General features: G+C 42.4%; 1 protein-coding gene across 1 annotated transcript; it reads left to right on the top strand.

Moving 5' to 3' along the window:
- Positions 1-598: 598 nt before the first annotated feature.
- On the top strand, positions 599-27,268 carry erfl1 (Ets2 repressor factor like 1). The gene is made up of 6 exons (XM_049024395.1): positions 599-723; positions 20,224-20,300; positions 20,769-21,003; positions 23,309-23,495; positions 25,133-25,262; positions 26,396-27,268. Exons 2-6 carry the CDS (start codon positions 20,237-20,239, stop codon positions 27,217-27,219), a joined length of 1,440 nt encoding a protein of 479 aa, XP_048880352.1. The 5' UTR covers positions 599-723; positions 20,224-20,236; the 3' UTR covers positions 27,220-27,268.

Raw genomic sequence — 27,268 nt, 5'->3', positions numbered from 1 at the left:
CTGCTTAGGCCGCTCCTCCTTTCTTTCTTGTCTCAGGACAAGTCTGCATCGCCGGCAGCTGAAACCAAGTCACTGCAGCTGCTTGTACAGTGGCTGCTTTCTGAAATTTCAGGAATAATGCTTCTTATGCTGCTCAATCATTCCCTAACTATATGTTTGATTTCTTTTTGAATTTGAACAAAATCTAACCTCAAAAATGTTGTCCTGCTGACAATGCTTCAGGTGTTTATATGTAGGGCCATTTCAGCGGAAAGAAATACTGGGTAACAGATAATTATTACACCTCTGCAACCATGTTGCTCAGAAGGTGTTGGCTTAAGGATTAAATATGGACGGATGGATGGATGGATGGATGGATGGATGGTTGGATGGATGGATGGATGGATGGATGGATGGATGGATGGATGGATGGATGGATGGATGGATGGATGGATAGATAGATAGATAGATAGATAGATAGATAGATAGATAGATAGATAGATAGATAGATAGATAGATAGATAGATAGATAGATAGATAGATAGATTACTGCTATATATTACAGTGAGGGATGTGTCTGATTCTGACTGGGGTACTGATGTGATTCCATTTGTCTTTTAGTGCAGCAGATTCATCCCATGTGCATCACAGTTTCAGAGAGGAGAAGTGCATGACTGAAACAGGCAGAGAGTGATCCTACGTTTCGAATGTAAACTATTTGCGAATCCTGCAGCAGAAGGTCATGTAAGTTTTTTTTTCTCAGACAGATCATGAATAGCTCCTTATTTGACCGTTCAGCAAATGCCACACGCCTCCAGTGATGTTTACTGCTGGGAATTCAATTAACATGCATGTTCAATGCCTCAGGCTGCCGCACACAGCACAGTAACACGAGTGATGCACATTTAACTCCTGTAATAAATTGTTCATGTTCTGTCATAAGATCATTGAGGACAAGAGACTCAGTCTCTGAGGTCACTCCCTACCTAATTATGCACAATGTAAGAGGTGGACCTCATTAGGCCAAGATATAAATCAAGGATTAATTAAACACAACCAAGTGGACAAGGTGGATACATGAGTATATCAGAAATGTCTGCTTACAAATAATACTTATTATACATTTTATGTATTTTCACATTTTCTAGAGGCTTATGAACCTATATTCCAGCATGCGGTTATGTTTCCATCTCTTGTCATGTCTGCACATGGTCAGAAGGCTGCTGTCATGGTGTTGTTCCTTTTTGCCCTGGTACAGATTAATTTGTACCTTCACATATGCTATGATGTTAAATACTTATGACACGGCAATAGATTATTGTCTTGATATAAGAGTACTGGAGTGAAATGTTATTGAATGGGTCCTGCTGAAGAGGCAATAGAGGAACCTCTTTCCCATCATCCAAAATGGGCTGCTGTATTTACACTGACAGCTATGTTTGTCCTCAGAACCTAAGTACTACATGTTACACCCTTATTAATGGGTGTGATATTATACCTACTGCCGTGAGAAGCAGGGGGCCTGGAGACAAAGCAGGATAGATAGAAAGGAAGATAGAGGAGAGAAGAGGTGAATATGAGAGGAACATTTTAGCACAGGACCTTCTAGAAGGGGGGATGTAGATGGGGAGAGAGTAGATGTGGAGGTGAGGAGGAGAGAGAAATGGAGGTAAATAAACTGAAGGAGAGAGTAAGGATAGGTAGGAAGAGGAGAGAGATGCAGAAGGACAGAAAGGATGGACAGAAATGGAGGTGAAGAAACTGAAGGAGAGAGTAAGGATGGGTAGCAAGAGGAGAGACGCAGATGGCCAGAAATGGAGGTAGAGAAACTGAATGAGAGAGTAAGGATGGATAGCAAGAGGAGAGACGCAGATGGACAGAAAGGATGGACAGAAATGGAGGTGAAGAAACTGAAGGAGAGAGTAAGGATGGATAGGAAGAGGAGAGACGCAGATGGACAGAAAGGATGGACAGAAATGGAGGTGAAGAAACTGAAGGAGAGAGTAAGGATGTATAGGAAGAGGAGAAAGATACAGAAGGACAGAAAGGAGGGACAGAAATGGAGGTAAAGAAACTGAAGGAGAGAGTAAGGATGGGTAGCAAGAGGAGAGACGCAGATGGACAGAAATGGAGGTAGAGAAACTGAATGAGAGAGTATGGATGGATAGGAAGAGGAGAGACGCAGATGGACAGAAAGGATGGACAGAAATGGAGGTGAAGAAACTGAAGGAGAGAGTAAGGATGGGTAGCAAGAGGAGAGATGCAGATGGCCAGAAATGGAGGTAGAGAAACTGATGGAGAGAGTAAGGATGGGTAGGAATAGAAGAGATGCAGAGTGAAGGAGGGACAGAAATGGAGGCACCAGCATGTGTGTCGGGTAGTGTGCTGGTGTGGGGTGGGGGGTAAAATTTCCATCAGGTTTTCAATTGGGGAGGATCAATAGTGTATTAGAGCTCACCTTGACCCCACCCCCCCCCCCATCCCACTACTATGTCACACAGGCCAAGCTACTCTCCCACACAGCGGGAGAGAGGAGAGTGCCCCAGATTACATTATGTCCTCCTTTCCTGGCTCCAGAGTGGCAGAAAAATGGCAATAGAAGAATAAGGAAGGATAGACCAAGAACAGGGCTGGAGCAGGGCACTGTCAGCAGTGAGGGTGGCGGCTCGCTAGGAAATGAGCAGCCGTGAATGAATGAGACTGTCGGGCACTCTCAGTGGCTCTGTTAGTGCTGTCCTGCTACATCGTGGTGAAATGGAAAAGCTTTCATTGAATGTAGAAAATGTCAAGTCTAGCATTATAAAGGACACTTCACTGTACCTCAGCTATTGGTTTCAATGTTTTAAGGGGGTATAGAAAAAATTTGGGGCGAATTTCTGACATGGCTGGCTATTGAAGGGTTATCACTAGAAACTTTGGTGTGATACCACTGGGGACCATGCATTTCAGGTGCCCCCCCACTGCTGACGGTGGGTCAGGTGCACATGAACCATGCATGTATTTGCAGGCAGATTTCAAAATGGACAAAAGAGAACTTCTAACTCCTTCTGTGGAAGAGGTGTAGGGAACTGGGGGGGGGGGGGGGGGGAGACTGAATGAAAAAAAAAGGAATTGATCCAGGAATTTAGCATTTAGACACAGTTTACAAAGTGAGCTGGGAAGGAGGGGGTAGGGTTAAAGAGAGGGAAAAAAGTTGGGGGGGTAAACACTTAAGCAATAGCTCAGCGCTGTCTACGGTACTAAAGTATCAATAATACAGATATGAAACTTATTACGTGTTATTCAGCTATACCGTTTGCACTGCCACGAATAATATCATTGCATTACTAATTAATGTAAAGCACTGTTATAATTTTTCAGAAATTATATTCAGTGCGAATGACAAAAAAGCAGAATCCTCATATTTTGTTCTCTAATGCTAAAGAGAAAAAGTATTTAAAATAGTAATAATTTAAAAATGTTCTCTACGGAAAACATCCAGGCTTACTGATTTGGTTCGTAGTTTCCTAAAATTCTGAGTACATTGTACCCCCAGCTCGAACACACGTAAATACACACACACAGGCACACGCGCACACACACAGAAAAAGCATGCAATCTTTCACTATGCCTGTCCCTCTTGCTGAGGGAAAAAAGAAAGAGGGGAAAGAAAAAAGAAATCGATCGCCGGGGATAGCGGTGCGCGTCGGAGGATCGTATCTTGTCAAAATAATATATTACCCTCATCCCCGGCTGATCGATGCGGTGGATTAGGGACGGAGAGGTTCTCTCTCCCCTCCTCTCTCTATCTCTCCCTCTCTTCCTCCCCGGCGCTCCGCGCGGTTTAATATTTACCTCCGTGAAAGAGCGGCAGAGACGGCGCTCACTCTTAATTGATTCCGACACTTGGGGCTGTGTGATCGGCCTGTGGTTGAGGGTGGGCGGTTGGTAGGTAAGATGAAGAGAGCGAAGACGGAGAAAGAGGCAAAACAAGCGTAGAATATTATCTGAAATTAAAGAAAATAAAGGTATTTTGGAGTCAACAAAAACTGCGAAAAATCTAAATATTGAGAGTAATGGACCAGATGGCGCGGCATCTAGTCTATTTAGTATAGCAATAGAAGGAAGAATATAAACGAGTAGATTACCGACGTATGTAATACGAGGTAATGGCGGGTTATTTTAAAACTGAATGGAATAAACAAACTAAGAATGATGACGGGTCGTCTCTTATATCAAGAGCTGATATAAGAAAAGGGGGGAACTGTTATGGAGGGATGGAGGATGAAAACCGAGAGGAAGGGGATAGACAATGAGCAAGATTAAGGAGCAGGGGAAGGTCGTATTTGTGGAAGATTCATAGGGAAAGAAAGGGACTTGACAAGGTAACAGGTGACACCGATAAAAAGGGAAAAGAGAAAATAGGTGGAAAAAAGAAGGAAAGAGGTGACAGAATGATAACAAGGCGATAGAGAGAGAGAGTGTGTGTGTGTGTGTGTGTGTGTGTGAGAGAGAGAGAGAGAGAGAGAGAGAGAGAGCGAGAGAGAGCATTCGGGGAGAAGGAGCGGGACCATATTTTCAATTGAAGGAACTCAGCTGTCATGCTGTTCCGCTAGTGCAGAGCGTATCAGTGAAATACGAGGCAGGGGCCGGACACAGTAGATGACTCATGTGTGTATCCAGCCTCTATCAATATTTCTTTCTGTCCCTTTCTTTCATTCTCTCTCTCTCTCTCTCTCTCTCTCTCTCTCAGATCCGCATAACTATCTCCACGTGTGCATTTCCATCAAGCACCCTCCGTCCACATTCGTGTCGAAGCGCAGTATATAATTTTCGCTTATAAGCTATAGGCTATAAAAAGTTATTGGGCTCACCAGGGCTACGGAGCTCTCTGAAGTCGGACGTGGACTCAGACTTGCAGGACTGTAACACGCCCGTGAAAAGCACGTATGCTGTATGACAATACAACATTGTTTGTTCCTTGTCATGCTACGGAGGCGGGATCCAGCTCACAGGGAACCTTCCCATAACTTTAGCCATGCAGCGTTATGTGAGGGTTTTCTCAAACGTACTTACTGTAACATTAATGGACCGTTAATTCTATATTTTACATTTTAACAATAGTTCTGTCAATGTCACCGAATAACCATTTAACACAGTTAATGTTGAAAAATACTGATCTATAATAAAATGTTATTTTATAAAAAATACCATGCTTGTACATTGCGAATGCGCCACCCAGCCTTGACCCCATGACTTCCGAATCGTAAAGCCTACAGCATTACTTGCAGCTCCGCCTTGTCCTTCGTTTATTTGTTTCATTTATTTATTATTAGTCTTGGTTGTAGGAGTGGGATGACGTTCTGGGAACAGCAGGAAAACTTAACACTTTGAACGTTACAGTACTTTAATCGTAACATTTGGTAAGCGTTCCTAGAACGTTTGCAGGGGATCTACGGGTTTGATGGGTCAGGGAAAGAAATCGGAGATCATCACGGAAAGTATAGTGGTATCGGTGTCTCCGACGCGCACAGCTTCTCAGTGAGACATACAGTAAATAAATATCATGTATGTGAGGAGCCTTTAGCTCATCCAGTCTACTACTGTTCCCAAGCCACCGTCCCCAAGACGCTAAAAAATGACAACTCAGTTATGAAAATGATTTTATTTAATTGTTGATTGTAACACTGGGCATGGGGGAAAATATAATGCGCCCAAAACAATCAACAACTTTGATACCTAAATACAAGCATATCTTGTTCAGATTACAAATGTACAGAATATAGCATAAAACTTCCACATCTCTTTCCCTATATTCATCTCTCATAATCAACATTCGTGTCCTTTTTCCCTTTTCTCTCTTGGTCTTTATACATTTTTCAGGCTGCCCTTCAGCATACAAAACAGTAACGCAAGTGTCACTTGTCATTATTTGTGTAATTTAGTCATCTGTCATCGTGCAGTGCGCAGCGTGTAATACGGCGGCGCGCCAGGTGGAACGAGTGTCCGAAAGCTCATTCAATTTGATACAGAAAGAGAAGGACAGGGGCGTGGGGATGAGGGTGTATACAGGAAAAAGGGGCAGAATAATGCCCCGGGTTTACCGAGGAAAAGGGAAGAGAGGAGAGTTTGTATGAAGATCGATGGCAGAAGTGTAATGTGTCGCATTACATGGTTGTTCGCAACGGGACCAGAGGAAATGCCACATCTGAAAAAGTTCTATAGCATATAGGCCTACGTAGATCTATTACAACCCAAAATAGGTATATATAGATTATCCGAAAAGGTAAACGAGTAGCCTATACTACAAATATAACGTAAATGTCAAATGTCAGTCACTTTAGCTATTACTGCAACCTAACCTGTATTGATACCTCTTATCAATGTTCTGTAAATTGGTGTTAATTATGAATCTGAATTTCTCTTTAATGTTTCCTCGGTTCTCCCCTCCTCGCTCGCCCCGCAGTACTAACTCATTATACCTCAGTTTTCTTTTTAGGCGAATCAGACGTGATGCTTTTAAGGAAAGAGAGGATGCAGGCTGGCCCGCAAGCTCGCGCCGAGCGGGAGTAAATCTATCGGGGCAATATTAGGAAAACTGAAGAATCCCACAGTTTGCATGTTTTGGAGGATAGAGGGTTTTATTCTGGTCAGCCACCTTTTGAAGTGGAAAATAGTTTAGATTATGGAAGGTGAAATCATTTAAAGCCCCCTGTGTGGATTAGTTTCCCGAATGTGTTCTCATTGTGTTCTTTCGTAGAGGTTGTTGAGTGAATACATGACATTGCAGACATAGATGTCTAATTTCTTTTTTTTTTTTTATCAGTGGTAATTTGTATGGGAGGCTGCACTACCCCAGAATATCCCACAAGGGATCGGTGGATTTTAAACCTCCTCATTCCTGCAAGATTTTAAATCCGGTTGCTGTTGCGGATGGTTTAAAACATTTTAAACTACCAGAATATAACTCCCACCTGACTTTTTCTGGATTATCAAAAGTTTGTCATGGTTGCCTTCACTGTCTCATGCATAATTATAATGTGAAAATTATTGTTAATGCGTTTACGAGGTGCAACGTCAGTTTCTTTACGTTTTATAGGCTACTCCAAAACCCCGTGCAGTAGCAGATGTATAGCAGGCTAGGAATAGGCTAGAGCGAGAAGCTCACGGATTCATGTGCTATTACATGCAAGGGCCTAACTCTGGGTTCAACATCGGGGGGGGGGGGGGGGGGGGGGGGGGGACAGGTATCCACCCGTTTCGTTGCAGTGGGCTGCAGTGAGGTGTGCTGCCCAGTTTTCATTTTGAGGGGTTATAATCTGATTACATGTAACATTAATACGCGAGCTGAGGTTTCGTTGAGTGTTAGTTGTTTGTCACACCATTTTCTGGTTTTATATGTGTGAATTCTTTTATTTTCTTAACTAATATTAAGTGAAATCAAGATGACAGAACAAGTCAGCATATGTTCACAGGGAGATAATAATAACAATAACAATAACAATAATAATAATAATAATAATAATAATAATAATTGAATCGGACTTTCCATAAGAAAGAGATCTAGACTATACCTGAACGTATTACACTTGTTATTTGGTTATCTGATTAGATGCAGACTGATTAGTAATCCTTGTAATACCTTTGACATGACAGATGTAGATTCCTCATTGTGTCTTGGTGAGTATCCTGCCTGTAGGCCTACATGGTGTCCCGCTATGCGCTTCGAAGTACGGCCGTATTCTGAAGTAGCTTTAGTAATTGTCTAGATTAAATCGTGGTGACTGTTACATAGCAGCATTTCCACTTGGTAGCTTGCGTAGGCACCACTAGAGCTCCAACTTATTATGTTGCTACAAATAGTAACACTTTACTATTTATTATTTTTGCTGATAATGCTTACCCCAGTTATTGAACAGCGATTGCAGTTATGATTAAATTCTTTAAGTAATCAATAAATAATCGGGGAAAACGTAATTCCATGTTCGATATTAATGCTGTTTTTGTAATAATAAATGTTTTACGACGGCTTGACACACTGTACACAGTTCCTGAAGTGATTTAGAATATGGGGATTCACATATTTCGAATAACACATCAATTATAGAACATACTCTACCTTTTAATAATAATAATGATAATTATAATTATTATTATTGTGATAATTATTATTATTGTTGTTGTCGTTGTTGGTAGTGGTGGTGACGGTGGTGTTCAAGTTTCACGCGGATTTGCTGTCAGACAAATCTGAAGAAAAGACAAATTTCCTTGAACGTCCTCTAAACATTTAACTCTGGTTAAATCGCCATTTTGTCATTTATGCCGCGGCAACGTGAATATATCAACATCCCAGGCATTGCACGAAATTCCAACTTTGTTTTTCGGTGGGCAGATTGGAAAAAACAGCGAACATTTTCATGTGTCACTTCGGATACGGCGCTAACAGAAAGTACTATTAAACGAAAATAAAATTGTTTGATACAATTGGTCTCGGTAACGGTATGTTGTGCTGGGGTGAGCTAACTTGATTAGTGTTAAAAGTGAATTATGTGCACCTCTAGAAAGTAAAGTTTAGGGAAAACTACACTGCATACGGCTAAGTATATCCAGCGCGGATGGTGAACATGATGAGATTGATAGGAACTGTTGAGTTATTCCACAGCATAATGTCTCACTTTATCACTACCGTCACAACACAGATGAAAAGTGAAGACAGTATGCCTAAGTTTTAGCAAAAGACCTCCCTACTGATAATGTGCGTAATATATGTAGAGTGGATTGGTACGGAAGAGAACAACAACTCGAAGGAGTTTGAAGCCGAGGAACCTGTTTTTTGGGGGGAGGGGGGGGGTGGCAGCTACATGATGGATAGACGGAGAGACAGCAGCATGAAAAGGAGAGCAAAAAGATAGTCTTGCTTTCAGGATGATGGAAGCTTAATTAAAGTATATTAGCTAACTGAACCCTGCGAGTGACCCTTGTTACACAGTCAGGGAACGAGAAAGAAAGGTGCGGCAGACAGAGTTAAGCAAGCGAGCCTGCGAGACGACAGGAAACAGCAAATTTTTCACAATACGTCGGCATTTCTTCCATATTATGCCGTACATTTTATTTATTTACAACAACTGTCCGGGCAGCTGTAGGGGTGCAGTCTTGGATTCAGTGGAAATTTTAGGTTTAGATTAACTTAATGACTGCTTCTGAACACAAATGGATTTATACATAAGTATATATTGGGGAACCAATCGGGAGTAGACGGATGTAAGAAAGAACTGAAAAATCAAACATTTTAATTGGGACAGCGAAGAGGGCAAATGTCTTACATTAAATTACACTCTATTTATTTGTTAAATAGACTAGAATAACATATAGGTAAATTAAAGATATCTGCGATAATGATGAGTGCTCCACTTGAGAAGAAAGGGAGAAACGAGCCGTACAGGTGTTGTTCGGCGCAGCTTCCGAAAGCTCGACTTTTTGGTGGATGTCATCTACAATGTTCGATTTATCAGACCTGTGGTCCCCGACCGTGTCAAGTTTTTGTTATTATTGTTTTTCCCTATGATTTTCCCCTTTTATTTCAATAGCCACTTCTTCTATTGTATTTCATTTTGTTATGTATATCTATGAAAGACAGTTTCTGTTGTGTAGTTATAATGTCATTTAATACGCTAATTATTTGCTGACATCATTTATACGTTTGGGCGTATTTTACCCTTTTTTCGCTTCCCTCCTCTGTTTTCCTTTTTCTCTCATCTCTTTCTCCAATGATTATCCCGCAGACTAATTAGAAATCGATGGCGAGAAGCCGGCGGGTATTTGCGATGTGTTTGTGGACGTTCAGAACAATTCCCCGGACAGGGGGAAAAAAGAAAGAAGACGAAAACACACACACGCGCATACACATACGCTGCGATAGCAGTACATCCCTTCTAGCAATTCTCATTTTAAAAGGAAGGAAAAGGAATCCAAATAAGAAATGAAGATAATATACTTTCTTTCCAGTCTAACTAGTGTGTCGAGGGAATTTATACTGTTCCCGTTTACAGTCTAAGTGACTATAGCAACTTGTATCCGCACTTTATACTCATTTTATACATTATACTATTATTTTTCATTAAAACACCAATAAACTGAAGACTTCCTATGGAGTGGCAAAATAACGTAGATATTGCAGTAGCCATTAATGACAAGAGCCAACTCCTGTTTTCGCCTTAACACCCAAAAAGAAGACAGTATGAAATACCAACGTGAATTAAGGTGAACCAACTATAATGTTTTATTGTATATGAAATTTCGATTAACCCCACAATTGATGTTAATCAGGAATATATAGATTAATCTATGATCAATTAAAGTAATAAATTCATAGGATGAAACGAAAATTTTAAGTTCATCTAAATTCACGAACAATTTTAAATATTTAGAAATCTCTATGCAGTATAAAATAACTGCAGTGTTTAATTATAAACATAATATTTTACTTAGAAAACACTAGCCCAGATAAATCCATATAGATTTAATAGTTCAAATAAATTCATCAATGATATTCAAATCATCGTTTAGAAAAAAAACGCAACATGCATTCATATATTGATTTGAAAAAGCCCTACAGAAAAAGTATGCGTTAAACGTGCGGGGAAAAAAGAACAAAGAAAATAAATAAAACCTAACCGAATTAACTAGGAGTAAACGGAATTCAGGCACTGCATTTATCGGGCGATGTCGGATTGCCTTTCTGTCTAACTTTGTGGACTCCCCGAAGCGGCGCGCAGCTTCTTCCGCTGGCTTAACCCCGTGGAGGAGCTGGCGGAGGTGACGGGTTAGCGTCATGGGTTAGCGCTGTTACTCGCTTAACAATCGAAGCTAAACGGATTAAGCGCCCAAATGTAAGTCTGAGACCAATCGTAACAGAAAGTGAAAAAGGAATAAGAACATGCGCGTTTATTAGTTTTACTAGAGCTTCTATCTGTTTTGTGTTCATTATTTTCTTTACTTGTTTCCCTTTCTTGGGAGTATGGATGCCTCTGGCTCTATCCTTTGTAGACTTCACAAAAATGTTTTTTATGCTTTCCCAATGGACCGAGATCTCTTACTGTCAACCTGGACTCCTAGTGAGGCTATAGTGCTTTGTGTTAGGAAAGGTCACAGAATGGTCATGGTAGGCAGAAGGGTTTACCACATCGGAACCAATCTCTACCTCTACACGTGTAAAGGGTGTCGTTTTGGTGTGTCTTTGGACACATTAATAGTACACAATAAGGCTCAGAGAGACTGTGTACTCAAGCGAACTGCTGGTGTGTGTTGTATATGTTTTCTTGTCCGGATCTGTCAGTCTAATTGAAGACATCTATGTGCACTCGCGTTAGAGCCTCTCGGTGTCTGTATGTCTGTCTCTTTTTCATTAAACTCCCCTCTCCTCCCCTCTCCTTTGCTTTGTACTGCTGTCTCTCTCTCCCTCCCTCATTTATTCAGCCCGCTCTCCCTCCCCTTTGCCGATGGGTATATGATCGTGAAAAATGTGTTTACAAAACTCGCTCCTCACAGATCAAACCATACTATGAAATCAAAGAGAGAAGGAAGGAGAGAGGCAGCGCATGCATGAGAGGGAATGTGTAATTCTGCTATTTCATACTGTTTAGTGTGTTTCTATTGGATGTCTTCAAGATATATATATATATATATATATATATATATATAAAATTTTCAATCTATTTCACAATCAGAATGCAGTTATGTTTATATATATATATATATATATATATATATATATATATATATATATATATATAATTTTTTTATCATAAATAACCTTTAAATTAGGTAACACTTTAGGAATTATGACACACTAATATATGCAATCATGTCGCACCTTACAATTAACCTTAGCCAAAACTGAGTGAGTGAGTTTTAGAGAGAAATTTGTTGATAATGGAAGTGGATGGAATCTTGCTTGCAAATATATTTTTTGAGATTACATTAATTATAAAATTAAGAAAACATTAAAGGAGAAAGGGGAAGATGGCGGGAGCAGGAAGGTAATGGAAGAGCATAAAGAGAGGAGGGGAAGCGAGATAGTGTGAGGGAGCGATTATAGCGGGGTTTATGTATGAGCTATTGATTGAGTCAGTGGTGACTTCTTGAGTGGTTAATTCGGGAAGTGAGTGCGATAGAGAGTAACAGACTGACTGGAACGAGGGGTGGGGAAGGGAGAGGAGGATGTGGGGCAGGTAACAACCGTGGAAGTAGTGGCCTCTTACACGCACTCACAACGGGGAAAGCGATGGCAAACAAGGTTTAGGGATGTCAAGAAGCAAAACAAGATAGGCGGCGGTGCGAATGGAATAAAATAGAGGAAATAGAAGCATTAGCCCACCAGTGGTGCGGAACAAAGATTGTGGTGTATTCAAGGGCGTGGATTAGGGTATGGACAGTAGCGACACATCCCTAACAATACTGTGGAAGTACCGTGTGTGTTTGGGGGTGGGAGGCTCAGGGCTGACTTGGCCCCTACCATTGTTGAAACCAAACTTACATGCGTGGTTGCATTTCAACATTTAAACCACTAACTTCACTTGAACTTTTTTATCTCCATTTTCCATTTCCCAATATTCATGCCGTTCTGCTCTTGTCTATTCCAAAGTGTTACAGACATGATAGGCCTTAATTGTACCCCAGCCCCTTTCCCACTGTGACTTCTTCACCTCCCTCCTTGTCACTGACACTTTCTCCCCCAGTCTTCCCTCTCCTCCCACCTTCCTTTGACTCTTTGGCTTCAGGGTGAATGTGAAGTCAGGCCCCAAAGACACTCAGCTGTGCCAAAGACACGGCAGATGGTTCCCTCTCTCCTGCAATCTCACCCCATTAACAAAAGTTGTATTTGAGAGAGTAAAGGAGTGTGCAATTTTCAGGCTTTGTGTAGACTGATTGAGATGAAGGAGTCATTGACTTCACAAAATAGACTTAAATAATAAGAATACTACTATTACTACTACTAATAATAATAATCCATCCATCCATTTTCCAAACCGCTTACCCTTTTGGGTGGCGGGGGGTCCGGAGCCTATCCTGGAAGTTATGGGCACGAGGCAGGGAACAACCCAGGATGGGGGGCCAGCCCTAATAATAGTAATAATTATTATTTTTATTATCATGTGAATTTTGAATAGATTTTCATTGACTTTAATACAAAGGTATGTCGGCTTAGTCATAGTAAAATACAGAGTAAATGCAAAATACATGCATCAATCAGGTACTTTTGATTACAGAAAATTCCAGAAAGTTGTTCTTTTCATGCACCAAATGTTCATACATCAAATTTATGCCATGTCTCGTCGCCATCGAGTCACTCCTCAACTAACTTTGATTTCACCTGGGTTCTTGTTAAGCATTGCACCTATATGCTTTGCCCATGTCTTGCAAGAATGATATAATTAAAATTTTAAGAAATCGGGCTCGTTCAGGCATTAGTCATTCCATTACCAATCTTAATTGTTTGCAAATATGCGACAGTCGGTGTGCATGCATATCCTGTGCGTGTATACGTGCGTGAAGTTTAGGGTCTGCTCGCCGGCCCCGTTACTTTTCCTCTTTCTTTAACCCCCCTCTCACTCTCCCCTCTCGTGGAGGTTTTGATCTCTCAGCCGCGAGATCAAAGGCGCTCTCTGGCTATTAGTCAGCGCGAGCCATTGATCCCTCATCGATCCACGCGAGACACAAACCGCCGCGTGAACACCGCACGAGGCTCCCCTTAAAGCTCCCCCGCGCGTCGGGAGAGAGACAGAGTGAAGAGACTGAGCGCGCGAAGGGGGGCAGTTCGTATGTGTGTGTGCGCGCGCGTGTGTGTGCGCGGTATGTGTGTGCGCATGTGTATTTTTTCTCGTGCTCGGGGAGTAGCAAGCTCGAGCTTTTTCTTTGCCGCGGGACATGAAACAATGAGGCCCGAGCCGGTTTTAATAAAGCGCGCTTTCCCTCCTTTCAACTTCGGTGCGAGGCGGACAAGCCGGCAGCGGAGAGCGATCGATAATTAATGACGATGAATAATTTAACCCTATCGATTGATACTTTTTCTTCCGCTTTTTTTCTTCTATTCCTTATATCTTAAAGTCGGTGGTCTATACGATACTGATACCATATTGCATAAACACACTCTCCCATCACCCCCTTCTTTCACTTTTTCAAGAATACTTTATCATCTTTTTTGAAGTATGCTTCACCCTTTTGATTGCGTCTTTAACATTTTATTTCAGGGCTTCTTTTTACGTGTCCTTTCTCTGAAACCACACTGCAATAGGGAGCTCAGTAGCCAAAGCACTGAAAAAGTACTAAAAGAAGTCATGATGGAAGGTGCCACCGTGCAGACGAAGGGAAAAAGTCTAACATCTGCTCCTGGACTGAAGTGCTTACTTCTATTCAATGAAGTCAATCTATTTCTCTCAGCTATTCCATTTGTGGATAACTTGGTCTGTCCATCCACGGTGTTCCAAAGGGCAATGTGTTGATTTGAATGTTTACTATTTATGTGTAAAATAGGCTTACTATAAATTAAACTTGCAGAAACACATGGAGGTTCAGCAGTTTTGTTTTATTAGAGTTTAGCTTTAACTTTTTAGGTTAAATGAAACAATTTCAGGCAAATATATTTAGACATTCTTGAGTAAAATTATATCCTCAAATGTATATGTGGGCTATGTGTTTTATGTCTCTAAGATGAGCAAGATGGCAAATGCAACAACAAGCATATCAGTATATCTGTGCTTGTACACGTGCAAACGGCAAATAAAACATAATCGTAAGAATATTTATTTCCTTTTTTATAAAACAACTGAAAAGCTTTATCCTTAGGACCTGTATGCATATCTGGAATATATCTAAACTGGTAATACGGGAATATGACAGTCACAGCTACTGACTCAACTTGACAACATATACTTAATAAAAATCGCACAGGGACTGAAAGCAGGTGGCAGTGTTCAGTCATTGTTGGTACCGATCTGTATGGAAATTCTCTCATGGGTTTCAAGTAATTCTTGTGTTTTTTGAAACTACAGTATTAATTTGTATCAATTGCAATATAATAATTATACTAAGGATAAGATCCCAAAACTCTGACCTGGAAAAACAATTGCAAGATTAATGGAAGCATGGACGATAAATAAGAAAAAGGAGTATTAATACTATTATACGCAACTTGAAAAATAAATTGATTGCAAAGACATTACCTTTTATTATCATTGGTTTTACACATACAGTACATTGAATATAACATTATCATTGTTTTGCGTTATTTGATTTTTCCTCTGCACACCAGCTCCCCTAGTGATGTTATGAACCTCTTACACTCACAGCTTGGACCCCATTTGATAAAATGCACCTATTTTTCTTATTCCCACCCTTCCTCCCACTTCTCCTGGATACAGATCTCCTCCCTCCCTCCCTCACTTCTCAGTCCTCGCCTCTCTCTGCCTCCTCCTGCCCGTCTCCTCCCTGCCGCCCTCAGTCCCACAAAGCTAACTCCACAGTCCTCTGTTCTTCGACCCTGAGGCTGTGCAGTGTGTCACTGCAAACCAAAGAAGCAGGAGCACAGAGCAAGATGAAGTAGAGGCTGTGCAGGGAGGGAGCTTCCTAATGGCAGCCAAAAAAAAGGAATGAGACAGTGCCTGTTTCATCTCCAGAAAAATGTAAGGGAGACCAGCCTCAGTGGTCCCCACATTTCATTTTAATTTAGTCCAATTTTTCTTCACCCTCCATATTTGTTCTTTTGGGCCATTGTTGAAAAGTAAGAGCTTCTCTACCCAGCACATACTTGTATTCCTGTGGTTTTTGCTGAATAGATATTTTCAGTTTTGGGACTTTGTTCTGCGTTTAGTTATACTTAGCTGTTTATGGTTCAATAATAATAATAATAATAATAATAATAATAATAATAGATACTTTATTGATCCCTGTGGGGAAATTCTTTATGATACCTCCCCCAGATGAAGATGACAGCAAGTTGGCTGTGAAGAGCAGCCACCCATAGCAGTGCCTGGAGAGATGAGGGTTAAGGGCATTGCTCATGGAGCTGCAGATGTGAGGAGACTAGGCTCACACCAGCAACCTTCTGATCACAGGCATAGAGGCTTAGCCTACTGAGCCACATGCTGCCCCCCAATACTGCCATCTCTTCCTGTCCATGGGAGACCCTCAGAAATGTCTCCCCGGCATGCACTGCTCTGTTGCAGTCTCACTCTGCCTTGTTCCACTGTGCTAGCACTTGAAACACTTTGGCCTCTGAGTGCCTATATGTTTTGTCTGGGCTTCACCATTTGGGCTACATTTTGCAAGGCAGAAACAAGCACAGACTAATGAGTACTTGACCTTTTAACTCTGTGTGAGTTTCTGCTTCTTGTGTGAGTTCTCATTTCAGTTTCTGTCCTGTTTTTCATGCACACCACTCTTTGACCCTTGTCCCTTTGTCATTCCATGTTTCTGGCTCTTTCTATATTCATTTTGCCCTGGATATCACTTTGGGCCATGTGACTGGAGAAAGCCTTCTGCTGTTGTTTCGTGTGTGTGTGTGTGCGAGTGTATGTGTGTGTGAATGCGTGTGAGTGCATGTAAGTGTGTGTGTGCATGTGAGTCTGGGCAGGCGGGCATACCTATCCTTATGAGGACACAATGTGCCCATAACCTGATAAATATCAATTTGTTTTCCTCTTATGGTGACCGGTTTCCTTTTTTTTATAAATATCAGTGACTGCTATGAAAAAACTAAATGTAAAAACTAATGCAAAAAAATGTAAAAAACTAATGCAAAAACTCTTGTATTTTGCTTGGTTACTTATGGTTATGGTCACGGCAGGGTGGGGGTTAAGGTTGTCACAGTTAACGTTAGCCTTTTTCTAGAAGTGAATGAGCGGGCCCCATAAAAATAGGTATACCCTACATGTGCGTGTGTGTGTGTGCATGTGAGTCTGGATGTATGTGTGTGTGTGTGTGTTTGTGTGTGTGTGTGTGTTTGTGTGTGTGTGTGTGCAGCAACACACGTGTGTAGGGGCACCTTAGCCAGCCCTCCCTCTGCCTCCTTGCTATAGTGTGTGAGGAGCTTTATTCCCTGGGCTGCTAGTTATAATGTTTCTGGGGGTGATGGGGGGAACTTGAAAGCCCTGTGCTGCCCAAATCAAAACTAACAAGGAAATGATGGGGGCTCCTTTATCTCCTTTCTGGCCTGGGGGGGGTGGGGGCTGCACAGAGAGGGTGGTTGGGGAGTGGGACGGCCCTGCTTCCTCTTTGATTTGTAAAAAATGCATTACCTCCGAAATCAAACGGAAAATTACTGCACAGGAGAGAAACACATGGAGAGGGAGAGTCTGGGAGGCGGCGGGAAAGGGTGTAGGAAGACGGCGACGCAGGCGGCTCAAAAGGACTGGCTTGTTCATTTAGACGGACCGGCTGTGGAGGATCACCTGTCTGCCCTACTGAGCACTGGGCAGCACTGGGAGGGGCTGCCAGAGTCTCACCGTGCAAACAGATGATCTAATTGCACACTCGTAAGATCCCTGTGTCCAGGGAGGCAGGCCAAGTTTCTGTTTATTCCTTTATTATTTATGGTGGCATGTGATTTTTGGGAGAATCCAGGTAAATTACTAAAATGCCTGAAAAGAAAGTTGCACACGTTCCCTGCGCTGCACCTATAACCTTCTGGTTGCCCAGCCATCATACAACCCTCTGCCCACTAATCACAAGGTTCTGAGACCACCTGGTACCCACTGGGGGCGAATGGAGACCGGGACCATGCTGCCAGTGTATGTGGAATTCCTCAGGAGCTGCTGCGAATACAGGGTTCGGTGATATTAAGTACAATTTTTACACGTAAAGATAGTTATAAACCCCCACAAGGGGAGCCCTTGGTCGTAGTTTGAATATTGTATGGCACCATGTCCAAGATGTGTGAATCGAGTAGCTTTTGGTGTTTGTTCATCTTTCTGCACACCAGGCTCAGAAGTTTCATCTCTAACTTTTCACGTATTGCTTTCACCTCCCACTACGCCAGACCCTAGTGAACCATGGCACTGGAGAGAAAGTGTGTGAAGTTATTTACCCCGCGTAGAGTTAGGGTTACCATGTTTCAAATGTCAAAAGGGGGTGGCCTTTGAGAAGCAAAGGCCTGGTCATAATTATTTAAAAAAACACACTAGGATCACATAAATCAATGTTTAATGTTCGGTGGACATTTATTTTTTAGGGAAAACAAGCCAAAAAGGAAAAGCAGCAAATATAGCAGAGAAGAATGTGCTGATATTGCATTTGATCAGTGCAGTAGTTGGCTCTGTGTTTGCTTCAAAAATATTTCAATTGTCCTGGAAATGTGCCAGAACCCCCCCCCCCATTAATTAGGTCATTAATCTGATTATTATACAAATTACAAAAAATGAAAACTGTATTATTTAATTCACTTATTTGTTCGATCTTAGATTTGGAATTAACTGCTAATTTGGAAAATTCACAGACTGAGGAGGATGGAAGCTAGAAAAGAGAGAAACTGAAGAGGGATGATTATGGAGGTTAAAAAGACTTAGAAAGGGAATGGGGCAGCAGCCAGGAGGGGGTGTAAACACGGAAATACGAAAAAGCAGGGGCGAAGTGAACCAGTCCACACACAGGGTGGAGGAGAGAGATGGAGAAAGAGGGAGGGGGGGGGGTGGGGGAGTAGAGAGAGAAGTCCAAAGACTGAGAGAGGCAGAGAAATGCCTGGAGTTAGCAATAATAATTTATACAAACACACCTTAATAATTCACGTTCCATTTCAATGCTGGAGGGAAAATCCAAAATTCACAGAGCATAATTAAGTACAGAGACAGAGAAGAGGAGGAGAAAGTGGGAAAGAGAGAGAGAGAGAGAGAGAGAGAGAGAGAGCAAAAGAGAGGGAGAGGGCAGCATAAAATATCAGGGCATTTGTGGCTTTTCACCTCCATCTGACAGACTTTTCGCAAACTTGAAGTTGCCAGACTGCTGTCGTTTTCTTACAGCATTTATATTAAAATACTGTAACAGATAAGCATATGTTTATTAAGTAAGTTAATCTATCCACATTTTAATTTTAATTAGTTTTTGTGTATATATTGTACAGTGATTTACTAACCGAATAAATTCTATTTAACACGTTTTTCTTTGTGCCATTTCCCCCCATATATCTATCTAGCGTCTGGTGAAAATCTACAATTTTCTAGATTTTCTACAATCTAGAATTATCTACAATCTAGAAATTTTCATGTCAGTTTTATTTGTCCAACATTGACTTAAAATATATTAAACTGAAACTTTTGTAAGAGAACACATTGAGAATTATCTCACTTAAGACATTCCTCCTGATGACTGGACTATAATGACACTTTTGTTAGTATTTTTTCCAGCATTATTTGTTCTATACTAAATCATCAACCATATTTTGAGGTATACAAGTATAGAGTATACCTGAATTTTAGTTGCATGAAATATGAAAATAGTCCTTTCAATTCATCAATCGGGTGAAGTTGGGGTGAAACTTATGGTAGAATTTCAAAAACAATATTATTAGTTAAAATGCTGATACCCTAATCCCCTGTTCTGTTTGTACCTTTAAATGCTGGTACCGTAAACCCCCTGCTCTGTTTGTACCTTTAAATGCTGGTACAAAAATCCCCTGCTCTGTTTGTACCTTTAAATCTTGGCACCATAACCCCCCTGCTCTGTTTGTACCTTTAAATGCTGGTACCCTAATCCTCTGCCCTGTTTGTACCTTTAAATACTCGTACCTAACCCCCCTGCTTTTTTGTACCTTTAAATGCCTCTACAATAATCCCCTTCTCTGTTTGTACCTTTAAATGGTGGTACCCTAAACTCCCTGCTCTGTTTTTACCTTTAAATGCTTATATCATAATCCCCTGCTCTGTTTGTACCTTTAAATGATCTTCTCTGATCTTCTTCTACACCTCCTTCTCTGTTTGTACTTTTAAATGCTGGTTCCCATAAATCCCTGCTCTGTTTGTAACTTTAAATGCTGGTACCCTAAACCTCCTGCTCCAGTTCTACTTTTAAATGATGGTTCCCATAAACCCTTGCTCTATTTGTACGTATAAATGCTGGTACCTTAATCCTCTGCCATTTGTACTTTTAAATGCTCGTACTCTAAACCCCCTCCTCTGTTTTTACCTTTAAATGCTGGTTCCTATAAACCCCTCCTCTGTTTTTACCTTTAAATGCTCTTTCCCTGAACTCCTGCCCTCCGCTTCTCTTGTCTCTCAGGTGCGGCTGAGCTATGGACTGTAGCTGTGTCAGTGACCTGTTGCTCACGCCCCCAGTCCCAGCCCTGTGGACACCAGGTGACTGTCACTCAGTGATACATACCTACAGTACACAACACTTCAGGTGGACCACTGCAGGACATTTCCGCACAGCCGTCAAATAATCATTTATTAAATGACTGTACCAAAAACATTACTAACCAGATACAGAGATAATTACAAACCCATTTGCAATTCTTTATTAATTTACAAGACTTTGGAAAAAACACAGACTTGCATACGTTCTTGTCAATGGTCTCTGGGTTGGCAAAAATCATGTAGTACATTGTTTCTGACCTAGTTCCATTATATAGCTTTTTTGTAATCCCAGTACTGCTCTTCTATAAGATTTCCCTTACCTACTATCTTCTATGTTCTGTATATTTAATCCTGTTTTTTCTAAGCTACAAAAATGAGGCAGGTCAACTTGTTGGTTAAAGCAATTCCCCATCTGTTAGAGCTTGTTAGACGGGCCTCCATCCCCACCTTCCACTCCCTGCATCGTAGGCATCGCCTTCCCAGACTGGGCCTACAAGCCAGAGTCGAGCCCAGGCTCACGGCAGATCCAGCTGTGGCACTTCATCCTGGAGCTGCTGCAGAAGGAGGAGTACCAGGGGGTGATCGCCTGGCAGGGTGATTATGGCGAGTTCGTCATCAAGGACCCTGATGAGGTGGCCAGACTCTGGGGCATCCGCAAATGCAAACCTCACATGAACTATGACAAGCTGAGCCGCGCGCTGAGGTAGGACCTGAGAGGGTGGTGCCATGGCCACAGGAGAGCTCTCAGGAGCCCTCATCACTTACACTTCCTCTTAATAACCATGTCTCAGTCTCCCCCAACACCGTTTCTCTGCTCCTTCTCCATGCTTTTCCTCCATGATTTTCTTCCATGTGTAGGGAGCAGCGGTGTCAGGAAGAGTGTGACATTGGGGGAGGGGGGGTGATATATATTGTGACATCGCAATGGACACACATGCAAAAGTCACATCACAAAAGGATGCGATGTAAGCAAGACTTTAAAACAATTCTATAATAATAAAGATTTCATCATTTAAAATAAAACTAACACTGTTTATGGTACACTAAACAGAACCCAAAAAATGACTGATTCATATGATAAATTGTTTTGTTTCTGATAATGTTTCGGATGGACGTGACAAAGGATGGATAATCCACATTGTGGCTTACAAGGATGGGACTTTACTGAACTAAAAAAAAAGAAGATACAAAAGGACCATGACGGGTCAAAAACAAAGTACCTAAAAGATAAAAACTAAGGCAGGGAACAACACAGGAACGAGCATAGTAGAACAGCAGCAAAGACAAGGCTAGAACAGCTGGAAACATACAATGTCCGACTAAGAAACAAGCGCAAGGGCAGGCACAAATATACATAGACAATGAGGGATGGGTATGGGCCAGTTACAATCAACCAAACATTTGGGCTGGGAATAAGAAGACACAGGAATCTTAATCACGCAGGAATCTTCATTAGGTAGGCTATATGTTTTGTCCTCACACTTTTTACGAACAGTTAATTGGTCTCAATAACATATGTATTGATAATAAAAGATAAGGAAGACCCTTTTTATTACAATTTTTTTTGGGGAGGAGGAGGCTGCCGATATTGGGGGGGACATCTTCCCTGTCTCCCTATATTTCTGACACCCCTGGTGGGAAACACATCACCTATGTATCTGCATATACATTCTCATCCCCTGTCTTAGGTGACCTAACCATAGACATATAAGAAGATCCCGGTGTCCAGGGAGGCAGACCGAGTCTCTGTTTATTCCTTTATTATTTATGATGCTGTGTGTGTTTTTGGGAGAATCCAGGTAAAATACTAAAATGCCTGAAAAGAACATTGCACACGTTCCCTGTGCTGCACCTATAACCTTCTGGTTTGCCCAGCCATCATACAACCCTTTGCCTAAGGTTCTGAGACCACCTGGTACCCACTGGGGGTGAATGGAGACCGGAACCATGTTGCCAGTGTATGTGGAATTCCTTAGTTGCTGCTGTGAATACAGGGCTCAGTGATATCAAATAAAGATCATTACCAAAGTGTCCCCTCTCCCACGCCATGCCTTACATCATTCCTTGTGATGATCCGCTGACTTCTCCCTTGTCATCTTTGATCATCGTGATAGAAACCAAATGCTGGCTTTTAAGTCTTCAGCTATGCTGGAATCTGTGACTCTACCTGAAGTATTAATTACATATAGGAGCGTACAGGTGTGGGGCTCCGGCCAGCTCCAGATTAATGTCCCTGGGCCTCCTACTGTCCCTCCAGTTCCACTACAAGACAAATGTCACATACGGCTAATTCGCTCACATAGACACACCCTCACGCCTGTTCCCCCCTCTCTATTCCATCCTTTCTTTTCCTGTCCTCTGTTTCCCCCCCTCCCCTCCCTTCCCATCATTCTGCCCTCTCAGTAATAGGTGCTGTCGGTGGGGTCTAATTGTTATGAATTGGCTCGGCCCTTAATTAGCCTCGTTGATTAGCCCTGCTTAATTGCTCAATTACTGGTAGCACGCAATCGCCCTGCGAAGTAAATGCATACAAATTATTGAAATGACTTGACATAGTCACTGTATGCCCTGCATAGCGATGACAGGCACACATAAGGCTTAGTATGCAGTTAAACACATTTAAATACAAATTCATTTTTGTATCTCTTACTGTAATTGATACTGAAATTTTTTTTTTCTGCATATAAACATGATGCCAAATACTTGTATAAACAGCTGCTACATATGTGTGCATGTGTGTGTGTGTGTGTGTGTGTGTGTGTGTGTGTGTGTGTGTGTGTGTGTGTGTGTGTGTGTGTCTTTAATATCAAATAGCATTTCCATTCTACGCAAACTTCATTTGCCTTGCCCCAATGTTTGGTCCTACGGTAAACCGCTGCAGGAGCCAGCGCAGCAGTGAGCTTTCCCTAACCCTTCCCGTGTATTAACCCTCTTTGCTTTACTCGCTCTTCTCTACCCTTCTGATCCTTTTCTCTCCTCCCCCCTTTCCTCTGTCTCCTTTGAACCAGGTACTACTATAACAAGCGCATTCTACACAAAACCAAAGGCAAGCGCTTTACCTACAAGTTCAACTTTAGTAAGGTGGTTCTGGTGAACTATCCTCTACTGGACATGGCCAGCTCCCCCTTCCTGCTGACCCAAAACCACTTCAACGGAGGTTCGGCAGCGCCAGACTGCAGCCCGGTCTCTCCAGAGGTACCGGAGGATAACATAGTTAGACAGATAGAGGGAGGGAAGGATGTTTTTGTGCCCGACTTTGTTCGACTGCTTAATTGTGTATCAATTACACCAACCAGCAATACAATTACAATTGCTTGTATAGTTTTTGAAACACTGTCATTATACTCTGCAAATCATTAAACGTCTACAAAGGTAATGATTTCACTACCAGTAGCAGAAAAGACGCTCCTGTTACACTTGATTTAAAAAAGAAGAAACATTTATATGTCATTATAAATAATGCCTTGAATAATAGTCTTTTAAAACCACGAGTCTTTGTGAACTTTTCCATTATGCAATAAAATTTAATTTTCTTTACAGCGAACGCACAATAAGGGAATAACACTTAATAACACAATCCGACTCCTTTAGAGATCGGCGATGGTACTCGAAACAAAGTGAAGGACGGGGGACGGGGGGTGTTAGATGTCCTTAAAACAAAAGCAGACATTATCCCCTTTCATTCCCATCTCACATCATGTATCCTTCGCTGTCATCGATTGAAAAAAAAATGAAAGAAATGAAGGCGTATATCAGATCAGTCGGTGGGGTAATTAATTCAAGTTTTCGTTAAGCAATCGAGATCTTGCGGCTTGGAAGTACAGTCTCTGACTTCAAACTTTGAACTCCACAGTGACAGAAATTATTGATCGCTTCTGCTCAGAGCCCTCAACCCTCGGACCCCCGGGGACAACTTGCGACTTTGCCGTTTCCTTTATTTAGCCCCTCTCGCCAGTGGCTCCCGCGCCACCCCTTAAAAAATGGGGACCTTCTGTGTATTCTTCTCCTTTTCTGACCTAGCCGATTCCTCTCTTCCTCTACCACACCTCGAGGAACACAGTTTCCTTGCATTACCCGATCCACCCATCTGTTTGCCCGGTTGACTGTATCGTACCGTATCAGTGTTGTTTCCTGAGGGTGTTAGGCTGTGCCGTCTTTCATCTCTTCATTGCTTTGGTAACCCCCCCCCCCCCCCCGTCCCGCCATGTTGTGGCACAGGGTCAGCGGGGTCCGTCGTGTGTTGCGTGTGTAAATGTTCCCATTTCCACATGTAAACAATACGCAAGTCTAGCCTTCTGTTAAAAAAAAACCTTCATTATAACAATCATTTAAATTACTATATATGGTTTTTAGTAGCAATGTACTAAAAGAGATCAGTTGTGGATTCCTTTTAAATACTGACGATCCTAACAGTCTCTTCTTTTAGTATCAATGTTCAGTGCTCTCATGCTTCAAATTCAAAGTCAAATGTTTTAACGTACAGATATTCTGAAATAATATTTTTTTCCACAAAAAAGGATTTCTCTATGTCATCAAGAGGTAAAAGTATCAAGATTTAAGATATGCATAATATATTAGCGGTGCTTTTTTCCTATTTGCTATCAGGTGACTCAAATAGTAATCATAGATTATTAAGCCACAGAAGAGTCAATTTTGTCCTTTTCCACTGAATTGCCTTTGCGTATACTGTAATGTCCCAGTGGATCAATTGAGTTAATCTCTCCCGTACTTCTCTCTCTCTCTCTCTCTCTCTCTCTCTCTCTCTCTCTATCTCTCTCTCTCTCTCTCTCTCTCACTCATTCCCTTCCTGCTTCCTTCCTTCTATATTGCAGGCACTGCAGTCCCTGTTTCCACGGTTGCCAGATTCTGGGAGAGGAGGGTCCCTGTTTGAGAGGACTGCGGGCCCGCCGGGGCCCGATGGGGACAAGCTAAGGCTTGATGCCTTCCCGTTCCTCAGCTCAGGTGAGACTGCGTGATGGTGAGCTTTGCAAGGTTCTGAAAGACGTTATCTCCCCACAGGCATATTAACACTTTGAATCCACAAAAAGGACAGGAGACTATGGAGTAAGGTATATGGAGATCCTGCTGCCCTACATCGAATTAAACTACTTGGAAAGAGAGATGGAGTTATGGGAGGGGGAGAAAGGGAGGGGCATTAAAAATCACCCAGAGAGAGCGTGAGATTAATTGGATGCAGGTTTTCGGTGTGCGAGCACATCTGCCTGCCTACAGTTGCACTTGTCTGTCGGAGTGCCTGTTGCCTTTCTGGACGTAGGGTCACTCGGTGTGTGCATCCCTGTACAGCTGCTTTTGCGCAGTCTTTATTATTTATTTATTTACTTGTTTCACCCCCTCTACTTTGTTTGTCCTGAGGTGTCTTTCCCTCCTTACGCATCTCCCCTCCCATGTGTCCCCCCTGTCCTAATCCCTTCCCAGGCAGGAAGGGCCTAATTGAGGGTGCAGGCTTCAGTTTGTGGCCTGTGGGCGCCCATTACTGTGTTTTTATAAGCAAGTGAGGTCTGTCTGACTGATTCAATATTCATGTGTCTGCCAGCTACTCCCAGCCTAACGCAGCGAGATCCTACCGTGCCAAATTAGCCCTCCATATCAAATAACAAAACCAGGGAGGTGCTTAAAAAAGCAGGCAGAATGAAGTGTGCCCTGTTTGACAATTTTTAGGGCTGAAATGTGATTCTTTTGTTCCACCGGCATGGAAACTTAATAATGTGCTTTTCATTTTTGGCATTAATCCTACTTCAGCACAACAACAGTTTAAATATCTAAATATATGTGCCGAATAGCTGACGTCTGTTTGTTTATATATGTGCAGAATAGCTGATGTCTGTTTGTTTATATATGTGCAGAATAGCTGATGCGTGTTTGTTTATGGTATCCCTGTTGTGTCGTAGTTCAAGTTTAAATTTGCTGTCATGTGTACTTCACGCAATGAGCTTGTCACTGCATGCCTCCTGCAAGCTGACAGGTAGTAGTTCCTTAACAGAGAATCATATGTGTCTGTGCTGTCCACTGTGTGTTCTGTGATATTCTTGTTCGAGTTTATAACTCTGCTTCTCTCCGCCCCTTGTCTGCTGCAGGTGCCCCCTGCTACTCCAAGCCCCCCTCCCTCTTGGGCCCTTACCCCCGTAATCCACCATTTGACTACCCATGGGGCTTCAACCCCTACCTCCCAGGGGCTTTCTCCCTCAACAACTGCCCCAAACTGCCCCCTGGCTCCCTGTATCAGTCCCACTTTTACCCCAACCCCTTACCGACCAGCCTGTCCCAGCTGCCCAATCCTTTCTCCTCACTTCTGCCACCTGGAGATGGAGCAGAGAGAGTTGGGGCACAAGCTGGAGGCGCCAGTAGCACCGTGGGAGGTCTATCAGCCAGGCTCTGCATGCCCCCCTACTCTGGCACCTTGGCTCTCAATCGGACTGAGATGGGAAATGGAGGTGCGGGGGAGAGAGAAAGATGCGAGGGCAATGCAGGAGCTAATGGCGCCCTAGGATTGGGACTTGGACTGGGTTTAGGACTGGGCTTAGGGGGCGTCACTTTGGGGAATGGTGGGGGAAGGCAGAGCCCATCAGAGAGGCGTGGGGCCGTGAAACAGGACCCAGAGTCTGACTCGGAGCTGGAGATCACAGATCTGAGCGACTGCAGCTCTGATAATGAAAATGAGCCTGAATTTATCATGTCTAAAGAAGGCAGGCTGAGTAGCCGATCACAAATTCTGGAAGCCAAAACGGCAACACCTTTACCACCTCTCTCCTCCCTCACAAAAGCTGGCTCTCCACGTCCTCTAAAAAGCGTAGCGCCCTCAGCGCCTTCCACCCCTTCCCTCCCAAGGTCCCTGTCCCCATCTCTCTCTCTGGTAGATAGACACAGGCAAACAGAAGCACTCAAACTCACTCGTAGCTAATAAATTTTCTTCTCTTGTTCATATTCTTTCAACTCTCTCTCCCTTTCTC

Source organism: Brienomyrus brachyistius, chromosome 9, assembly GCF_023856365.1.
Source record: "Brienomyrus brachyistius isolate T26 chromosome 9, BBRACH_0.4, whole genome shotgun sequence".
NCBI classification, from domain to species: Eukaryota; Metazoa; Chordata; class Actinopteri; order Osteoglossiformes; family Mormyridae; genus Brienomyrus; species Brienomyrus brachyistius.
Note: the sequence above shows the minus strand (reverse complement) of the source record. Positions and strands in the feature narration are given on the sequence as shown.

Bases quoted from the DNA above. Each gene is read 5' to 3' on its own strand.
- erfl1 (XM_049024395.1), top strand. From the start codon at position 20,237: ATGGACTGTAGCTGTGTCAGTGACCTGTTGCTCACGCCCCCAGTCCCA. The intron at 21,004-23,308 runs GTAGGACCTGAG...CCTTTGAACCAG, and splicing joins AAGCTGAGCCGCGCGCTGAG to GTACTACTATAACAAGCGCA. The intron at 25,263-26,395 runs GTGAGACTGCGT...TGTCTGCTGCAG, and splicing joins CTTCCCGTTCCTCAGCTCAG to GTGCCCCCTGCTACTCCAAG.